Source organism: Sturnira hondurensis, unplaced genomic scaffold (genome assembly GCF_014824575.4).
Source record: "Sturnira hondurensis isolate 20B ecotype Veracruz unplaced genomic scaffold, ASM1482457v3 Scaffold0006496, whole genome shotgun sequence".
NCBI classification, from domain to species: Eukaryota; Metazoa; Chordata; class Mammalia; order Chiroptera; family Phyllostomidae; genus Sturnira; species Sturnira hondurensis.
In genome coordinates this window covers 18692746-18702769 of record NW_028079127.1, presented here as the reverse complement: position 1 = coordinate 18702769, position 10024 = coordinate 18692746, and the positions used below count along the sequence as shown (strand labels likewise).

The window sequence follows — 10024 nt, the reverse complement described above, 5'->3', positions numbered from 1 at the left end:
AAAATAAATACACTTTACATTAAAGAAAAAGGCCTTTGATTTGTAATTTCCACACTGGGGAGAAAGGGAAGAAAACAAGAAGTTTCTTGAAAAACTGAAGGACAAAGAAATAGAGGGAGTGAACTCATATCCCAAGTTCCCTCAGCTCCACAACCCGGTGTCCGCACCCTTGCTGCCCGCACCCTTGCTGCCCGCACCCTTGCTGCCCGCACCCTTGCTGCCCGCACCGGGGCGAGTGGCGGCGGCGGCGGCCGGCCAGCGGGCAGAGCCTTCCTCCCACTCTGGCACCGAGGAGAACAAAGCAACCCGACAGTGTATGAGGCAACAAAACAGATTAAAAAATCATATATTATATTTATAATAAAATATTCTTAATCCTTATCAATTTAAGAAACCACGATTTTCCTTTTCATTTAAATACGTATGTAAAAATGCCTCTATATTGTTAAGATGTCATTTTCTTCCATAGAAAATGAAGTGGGACAAGGACCTGGTGGATATAAGTTCATACCCTCAGTTATAAATGCCTGAATTTTTTTTTTCTTTTTAAGTTTTCTAAAAAACTATTTCTTGTTCTTTAAGTAAAGGACATTATACAAAGAAAATATATTGTGAAATAACCCCAGAGACTTTTTTTTTCCCCCTTGAGGAAAGATAGGTCCATCCTAGGAAGGGGAAGCAGACCAGGGCCCGACCCCTGCTGTCTTCTGTGGTGGTGACTCGTGAAGCGTCCTTGGGTCCCAGGGAGACTTGGCCACAGTCCTGATGAGTGCAGGCCACGCAGTTCCTTAAGAGACAGCCCTGGGAGGACGGGGAGGGAAGGTGTTGTGAACTCGTTTGACTCAGTTTCTCGCCTGCCAAGAACCTTCCACATGGTGATGGCTCCTCACTCGTTCAGAGATAAGATGATGTCGTCTTCCAGATCGGAGTTGTCCGAGCTGTCAGCTGAAAGGTAAGCAAAGGGAGAGGGCAGGTGAGGCCCTGGGCATACAGGAAGCGTCAGGAGTGGCACCTGTGCGTGTGCACACTTAGGGCTCATCGAGGCTAATTACTTTTTCCAAAAGAGGAAAACACATCAATTAACTAACCCCTTGCAGCTGGCTCTGGAGAACACACTCTTGGCAACAGAAGTCACCCCTGGGACCTCTTGCTCTCACCTTTAAAAGGACCTTGGTGTGGTGACCTCTGATTCCTAGAGGTCCGTGCTGCCTTGGGGGCCTTAAAGGGACCAGGCAATGCCCCCGACCCCCAACCCAGGTTGGTTTGTGGTGCCTTCAATGGCTGTGAAGGGGCAGGGCTGTGGGGAGTCAGGGGTGAGCCTTCCCCCCAGACCTCTGGAGTCTCAGGGGTGTGCACAGGCCTGCCTGAGCCCAAGCAGAAGAGAGATTTCTTTCAACTCAAAAGAGCTCACAGAGGCAGAGACACCCTAGGATTCAGTCCCCTCAAATTTCCAAATGTAATCGGCAGGGAGCAGGCTCCATGAGGGGTGGGGGGCAGCTGCAGTGGGGGCGGAGGCAGGCCTGGCAGCCCCGCCTGGAGGCTTGTTAAAAAGCCCCGCAGGGAGGATGAGATGATGCCCTGGGGCCCAAGGACTTGAGTCTGCCGAGAGAGGCGGGGGAGGTCTCCGCACCCACTTCCATGACCCGGTCGGGAACCTGACGTGACCAACCAGGGCCCTGGGAGGAGGGCAGACCCTGACCTGCAGGCCTGCAGATGCCCACAGCTCGGGCTCCCCCAGGAGAGGTGACGGTGACCGGTCCCACACAAGCCCATGTCAGCCTTCCCAGATTCTGAGAGACTGCCTGGAAAAGCTGAGGAAGAACACAGCGTGTTCCCAAACCTCCCTCCATTCACTACAATCTCCTTCAGGAAGAAAACCGAAATGGATAAAGTAAAACTGAGAAAAGCGTGCTCACGATTCAAGAAAGTCCTGAAAATAAGCCAGAGAGGTGGCCGGAGAAACCGTGGTCCCGGGTCAGAAAGGGCGTGACGCAGCCTGCCTTCACTGGTGAGCAGGGCGATGCGGCGGAGGACCCAAGGGCCCCCAGAGCTGACCCGACAGCCACCTGGGCTCCTTGCTGCCAGTGCTTCCCACGTGCCCAGTGGCAGAGCTCCCAGGTGTCCGTTGGGAGCCACCAACACCAGACCCACCTGCCCAAGACCTGTGTGACCCTCAGCTGTGTAGCCACTAAGTCTCAACAACTCCAGGATGGAAGGGGCTGGACGAGCCTCCCATCCCAACCGTCCTCACGCACGAGTTGGTCGCAGGGTCTGACAGCCTTCGGGGCTGGGGCACGAGCTCCCCTCCAGGCGCCCAGATTGCTGTCCACCGACGTCCTCTCTCCTCACCTCCTGGTGCTCAGGAAACCCTGCCAGGCCCCTCCTTCCGAAGGCCCTGGGGCAAAAGCCATCTGGGTGTAAGGGCACTGTGTGCAGTGAACACACCGGTTTCGGGGTGGGGGGAGGGGCAGAACCGGCCTCAGAGTCAGGGCTCTGCATTGGGAATGCAGCACTGGGTAAGGCAGGCAGGGGCACATGGGTGATCCTCTCCGGTCTGGATGGCTCTCCTTGCCCCCTGAAAGGGCTCCTGCTCTGCTGTGAGTGGCCGTGGGTCTCCAAACCGGCAGTGGAGCACGCGCTGCAGGCGCCACCTGCCTCCGCCTCAGTTCAGGGCCTGAGCTAAAATGGCTTCAAACTACCATCTGCTGCGCCCTTTCTACATCCCAAACCTCCTTTCCCGGCCGCCCCCACCCCCAGCTGAAGTAGCGTTCTCACTGATGACCGAATTAAGGTTTTCCAAGTCCCCTGGAGCTGGGAACGAGAGCTCCTAAGCAGTGAAGGCTACAGGAGGCAGAAACTTCACAGGCCAAACAGTGAGTGGCTTTACAACACAGTTAAAGAATGGGAAGATCGGTAACAGTCCCATGCTGTGGGCACCGCCCCCGGCTCCTTGTTAGCCTGCACTGCTACTTGTAACTGAAGGGAGCTGGAACTCGTGCCCATGTGTCGCTACTCAGATGACAGGCTCGGTGACACTTGCCCTGGTATCATCAATGCTGCCATGTGTCCCTTGCCCCTTCATCCCTCTTACCGGGCTCTCTGACTGTGGCTAGGAACAGTGCAAGTCTCTGTCACCGAATCACTCCACCCTCCACAAAGGGAACACAGAAGCTGGTTCAACAGCAGGGGGCAGCTGGAAGGCACCGCCTCCCCCACGCCTCTGCCTCCTACCTCGAGGGCCAGAGGCACGTGAGAGCAGCCCGTCCGTGCGCCTGTCTCCCACTTGCCACACACCGGTGATCACACAAGCAAACATCTAAAGATGCTCAGCACCTGCCAGGCCCAGGCCAGCACAATACAGTTTTCCACAATGATGTAAACGTCCTATATTTGTGCTGTTCAGTATGACGGCCCCATGAGGCTACTGAGGCTACTGTGTACTTGAAGTATGAACATGGAAATGAACAAATTTTTAAACTGTATGCATTAAAATTTTAATGGCCACATGTGGTTCGTGGCCACTGTATGTGGTGTAACACCAAGGCCATGAGGATGCTGGCCGGGCTAGCTACACGGGACATGGCGAAGGCCATGGGGACTGACTGCCTGGTCAGGCAGGGCGGCAGCAGGGAGAGCCGGGACTGCAGCAAGCACGAGCCTGTCAACAGGGACACACCGCTGAGAAGCTGCCAAACGTGTCCTCTGGAAACAGTACAGCTGCAAAGTGGAGCTTTTTCTTTCTAACTTGGGAGTAAGCAGGGTGGGGGGTGGGGAGGAAAGAACAAACAAATGAAGCCGAACAAAGTGCCCTGTGGCCTTTAAGGCAAAAGCAGACGGGAAAGGGCTCCTCCACGACACAGGGCTTTGGTGCTTGAGAACGTGAGGAAGGGGCGGGTACAGAGGCGTCAGCCCTGCCCTCGGAAGGAACTACACTCAGGCCTCACTTAAAGGCTTGCCCTCCAAACAGCCACAACCATGAACTTGCGTGTCTCTTCTGTTGCACGGTGAAAGCAGCCAGAGTTTGAGGAGCTGCAACAAAGGCTATATGGGCCGCAAAGTGGGAAGCAGGGGCCGTGCGGCCTTTACAGAAAACACTTGTCAGCCTCTGTTTTCAAGCTAAGGGATAACAGCTGTTTGGTTCCGTAGCCTGACGGGACAGCAGAGGATGGAGATGGGAAACTGCTTTCCCACAGGGGGTCGGTTAAGGGGCACAGAACCCTGGGGTGGCTTCCACACTGGGCTGGGCTGGCACAAAGAAAGCGCCCATCCCTGGGTGCCAAGGCTCAGCCCCAGGGGCAGTCCTGGACTTACTGTCCCCCAGGATCAGTTCCACTTCCTCGTCTGCATCAGAGTCTTCGTCCTCCCCGTCCTCTCCCTCCTCTAGAAGGTTTGCTAGCTCCTCGTCAGAGGGAGAAAAGTCATTGTCCCCGTCCTCCCCTGCGTTCTCGTTGTTGTCATCTTCCTCCAGCTCTGCTTCCAGCAACTGGTCAGTGTCAAGATCATCTAGATCATCGGTGTCATCATCATCTTCATCGTCATCTTCTTCCTCCTGTTCTTCCTCTTCCTGGTAAAAGAGCATTAGATCCATTAGGACAAATTCAGAGGCCTGACCCAGGCGGGCCACCAAGACTCTAATTTCTGCAATAACAAAATGTAAGGAGGGAAGGAGTCATCCCTCCTTCCCAAAGGATGGGCAGGAGCTGTCCACAGGGAGAGTGGTAACCATGGTCAGCGCAGACTTCAGGGGCCACCAGGCTCATCAGTGAAGGCTGAGAGGGGCACAAACATGCCCCCCGAGACACTCAAAGCCCCCCTCAGACAAGGGTGACTGATTACTCCACAGAGGCACGCAGTCCCTGCTTCACAGAGAGGTCCCTGCCATCAACACCCTCGATTCCTAACTAAACCCCAGAGGGGCTCCTCACTCTCCTTCATCAACTAAATCAAGCAAAGTCAGATGAGGCACTGGAACAAAAGCTTCTACACCTGAATCTACCTGTTCTTCTACCTAACAAAACAAAGAAAACAGCTGCTGAGTCATCAGCTCCTAAGCCCTTCAAGTTCTTGCCCCCAACCTTGCCCAAGGTTCTGGGTAACCCTGTGACAGTGCCATCGTGAGTATTCAACCATCCGAACCCAATCGTCCAACGCGTCAGACCACCACCGAACAGGACAGACCACCTGTTCTAACCCACACATACCATGTGGGCCAGAGAAACTGTCCAAACTTTCATTCTTAACTTCCCACAGGTGGGAAAACTACCAGAAAATGAAATGCCCAGTTCTAGGTCCCCTGAGCTTGGTAAATGACACATTCTAGAATCTGCCACAGATTTCAACTTTGCACTAGAATCCAAACTGTCCCCCTTCAATCATTAAGAGAGGACACAATGCCTCTCTGCTTTGATAAGGATGATGGGCGTTTCCAAACAAATGTGGCCAACACCCCTCCTGCTCAAACATGGGCTGTCAGCCTTGCTGGCAGGGAGACTCTAATTTCTGCAGTAATAAAATGTGAAGTTAATTTAATACATCAGTCTAATCAAGAACAGGACACGCCCAATGCAAGCAGACAACATAACATTTTAATTCTAACACTAGACTCAAGGCACGCCTGGGCCCTCCCTGCCCTCCCTACACTTGTGCAGTCAGCAGGTGAAATCCCCAGTTACCTTCTACTTCTACCACTTCTCTGGCTTAATGCCCAGTCACCCACTGTTCAAAGTGTAATTTAAACCCAAGCCTCCTTACTGCCTACATATTTCAATGTGTCGCATTTTGTAAAATTTAAACTCCTGCTTTTCCTCCTCTTGACATTTATTCCTTGGTGTTAACTATCCTTAAAGGCTCATTTCAGAGTCATAAATGCTTGCATTTTTCTCTCCTCAATGGCAGACTTTAATTCACATACTTTTTAAACTTCTAGGAGGAAAAAAGAGCCTTTCAGGTCTTGCTGACCAGGATCCCAGCAGCCTGGCCACCAGCCGCTTCCAGGCAGTGGGGAGCCCACAGGAAGCAGAGCACACAGTGTGTCCTGGTTCCAAAATGGAGTGGAAAAATAAAAGCAATTTATTCCTTTGTTTTTTAATATAAACAAAGTTAGCTGTAATTAGTTAAAAAGTATTGGCTTTCAAAATCTAGAGACAAGTATCAATTACTTATCTTTGGTTGTATAATTTTCCTAAAAGCCAACATCAAAGTTGACTGAATTGATTTTTTAAAGCAACACAGTTGCCCAAATTCCAATGGATATAATATGAGCTTCGTTGAGTGACTGGCTTATCTCTGCTCTCATCAAATGCTGAAGGCAGGCAGACTAGCAGCCCCAAGAACCAGATACGATGGCTATCAAACACAACAAAATAATGGCACCGTTCATTCCTTCTTGTTCATCCCCAAATTTACTTAAACACAGGGCAGCCCTGGCTGGGGTGGCTCAGTGGATTGAGCACCAGCCTCCGAACCAAAGGGTTGCAGCTTCAATTCCACGGATTAGGTCACACGCCCGGGTTGCAGGCCAGGTCCCCAGTAGGGGGCAGGTGAGAGGCAACCACATATTGATGTTTTCCTCTTTCCCTCTCTAAAAAATAAATCTTTTGAAAGAAATAAACATAAGGGCAAAAGACAACCACTTTTAAGGTAGGTACATTTTATCTCAAGCTTTTAAAGCAAATAAAACCATTTCACACTGGACCATTTTATCAAATGTCAGCTGACCACTCAGGCACCTTCCGAGTTTATTGTGCTAAGGCAAAAAGGCAGATTCAAAGGTGTTGACCACAGCTGCCTGCATCCTTAGCCATTTAAGTCACACCTGGAACATCTGAGAAGACCTGAGAGCAGGTATTTCCAGACCAGGACAAAACTTTAAATAGCAAATGATTCATGAAAATGAAGGCTCTGGTTTTAAAATCAGGTGAAGCACACAAAGCAAAGTGAGTTCAAAGGAAAAAAAGCCGGCACAAGGAAGAAGTGGTGGGGAGCCCTGGCTGGTGTGACTCAGTGGATTGAGCACTGGCCTGGGAACCGAAAGGTGGCTGGTTCAATTCCCCAGCAAAGCACATGGCTGGGGTTGCAGGCCAAGCCCCAAATTGGGGACAGGGCGTGAGAGGCAACCCATCAATGTTTCTCTCCCTTTCTTCCTCCCTCCCTTGCCCTCCCTGAAAATAAATTCATTTTTTTAAAAAGTGCTGGGGAGAAATATGGAGATAGTAAATACAGCAAAACATAATGGCATGATTCTAGGAGGTCATGTGAATCAACAGAACTGAAAGGAAACTTAGATAGTCTTATCCCACTAACATCTCTAAATCAAAAATCACAACACCGAGGTCTTGAGGGTAAAAATGGTTTCATATGGGTGGCCTTTAAATGAAAAGCCCCAGGTGACCCATAAGGACTGTGGTGTGGATACACAGTGAAATGTGCTTTGTGCCTGAGAAATCCAGAAGCAATGCTCACCCACCCACCCCACACGCCCAGTCTCCTCCAATCTAGAATGCTTGCAGGCTCTCCCACACACCGGGCCCAAAGGCCATGCACATTTCAGGGCCCTCTTGAGCCTGCTGCTCTCTCGTCCTCGCTGAGGAAGCTGCTCTCTTCTTCCTGCATCAGAGCCAGAAGCCCTAATAACCACTCTAACCCCCTGTCTAACAGCTTTCTCCCTGAAGCTCTCAGAAGGAAAGTTAAATAGAACCACAGAAAAAGAATCTGTCTTTTCTCTGACCCAGGCTTCCTGGAGAGGGACCATTAAGTTGGTCCGTTACGAAGGTCCCTTGCTTCCACAGGCAGCCACCCAAGGCTTACCTGCCATCACCCCACCTGTGCAAGAACGAGTCCCACCCCCAGGACAGCCCTCTAACTCCCAAGGTATCCAGGGCAATGCTACCTTCCTTACACGACCTCCTCCTCACACAGACACTGGTGTCACTGAACCCAGGTGACAGTCCCAAGAGAAGACTACTGCCCACAACCTCAAAAACTGCAAGGATGTAAGAGGGCAGGGGTAATGGTAGTGATAAAATAAAGCAGTTTTTGCTTCTGATTTCTAGTTCATAACTCTGACCTCTCCTGCTAAGTGCACAATCAAGATCTTGGCTTTCAACTTCATACTGGAACTCCTAATAACGCAGTAAGACAAGAAAGGGAAATAAAGGGTACACAGATTGGGAAGAAAGAAATAAAACTGACTTTTTTGAAGATGACATGATTGTCTAAATATAAAATCCAAAAGAATTGAAAAAGAAAAAACAAAAACCTCCTGGAACTGTTAAGCAATTATAGCAGTTACAGGATACTATGCTAATTTACAATATTTCCTATATACCAGTAATAAGTGGGAAATAAAACTAAAAACACTACCATTTACATTAGTACCCATACAGATGAAATACCTGGGTATAAAGCTAACAAAATATGTAGAAGATCTACATGAGGAAAACCACAGAACTGATGAAAGAGATCAAAGAACTAAATAAAAGTGGAGACACACTCCGTGTTTGGGGACAGGAAAGCTCAGCATGCCAGAATGTCAGATCTGCTGAACTTGATCTAAATTAATGCAATTCCAATAAAAATTTGAGCGAGTTATTTTGTGGATATCAATAAACTGATTACAAAGTTTTTTAATGAGAAGCAAAAAACACAATAACCTACACAATACTGAAAGCGAAGGACAATGTTAGACAAACAAACGTTAATCCAGACAGTGAAGTACTGGATGAGAACAGACGAGGAGGGACCAGTGGAGCAGAACAGAGCCCAGAGAAGCCCCACAGAAATACAGTCAGCTGATGTCTGACAAGTGAACACAGGCAAGACGATGGAAAAGTCTTTTCAATAAACGCTGCTGTCACAAATGGACATCTACACGCAAAAAGTGAACCTAGACACAGACCTCACACCCTTCACAAGAATCAACCCAAAATGGGTAATTTTGTAAAATGCAAAATTACAGAACTCCTAGAAAATAATGTAAGAGAAAACCTAAGGGCAGGACCTCCGGTTTGACGACAACTTTTCAGATACAACCTCAGAGAACAAGCCATTAAAAAAATAACTGCTAAAGTGCGGGCTTCGTTAACACAGTGACTCCACCTCTGCAAATGACACTGTGAGGGGAAGGAGAAAGCCAACCACAGACTAGGAAAAACATTTGCAAATGGTGTATCAGATAAAGCACTGTTAGCAAAAATATTCAAAGAACTCTTAAAACTTAATAAAAACATAAGGAACTTAATTTTAAAAAGGGCAAAGGCTTTAACAGACACCTCATCAAAGGTACACAGATGAAAATAAACATATCATATGTCACCAGGGAAATGCAAATTAAAACCAAAATGAGAGAGCCTTTTGCCTAAAAGCAGCTCCCTGAAGCAGGGGAGGAGCCGAAGGGGTCATGAGAGAAAGGCCCCCTTCCCTTTAGCCTGGCAGCAGCCAGCTGAGGGCTCGTGGGTGAAGTGCCGCTCAGAGAACACGTGCGGGAGGTTAACAGTCAAGGCCTAAATCCTTTCTACTTAAAAACAGACCTTCAACCATGCATTTTGATTATGTGTAGAGGTGTAGAGCTAATGGAATATATGTCTTAATTTTTTAACTAAATACAGGAGATACCACTACATACCTATCAAAATGGTCAAAAACCAAAACAGTGACATCATCAAATGCCTGGGAGGACATGGAGCCACAGGAAGCACCATTCGTGGATGTGGGAACGCACCAGGCGCAGCCACTTTGGCAGACGGTTCGGCAATCTTTGCAAAACGCAGCATACTCTCACCACCCAATCCAGCCACTGTGCTCCTTAGTGTTTGCTCAAAGCAGCTGAAAACATACGTTCACACAAAACCTGCACAAAATGTTTGTAGGACCTTCATTCATAACTGCAGAAACTTGACTCAAAACCACGCTCGCTTAGGCAGTGCACACTGACATTCTACCGTGTACAATGCACACGTTTGCCCAAATTTTTGAGGGAGAGATAAGGATGAGCATTACACATAGGTAGTACGAATTCTCTATATAA

The 10024-nt window shown here is 49.1% G+C and overlaps 1 protein-coding gene and 1 long non-coding RNA gene across 5 annotated transcripts in view; one reads left to right on the top strand and one right to left on the bottom strand.

The window, feature by feature from the left end:
- Window positions 1-644: 644 nt before the first annotated feature.
- The window catches only part of DCAF1 (DDB1 and CUL4 associated factor 1), a 59132-nt gene continuing 49752 nt past the window's right edge, over window positions 645-10024 (bottom strand). For 3 of the 4 annotated variants that reach the window (XM_037049611.1, XM_037049610.1, XM_037049612.1), the window contains one exon: window positions 3470-4564. In XM_037049611.1, the coding sequence (XP_036905506.1) occupies window positions 4202-4564 (363 nt within the window). In that variant the 3' untranslated portion in view covers window positions 3470-4201. Of the gene's footprint in view, window positions 946-3469; window positions 4565-10024 lie in introns of those variants that run through there. The other variant, XM_037049614.1, reaches the window with a different exon arrangement.
- On the top strand, window positions 4480-9602 carry LOC118989432 (uncharacterized). Its single transcript, XR_005067009.1, has 2 exons — window positions 4480-4567; window positions 7788-9602. It is a non-coding gene; the product is annotated as an uncharacterized LOC118989432 (long non-coding RNA).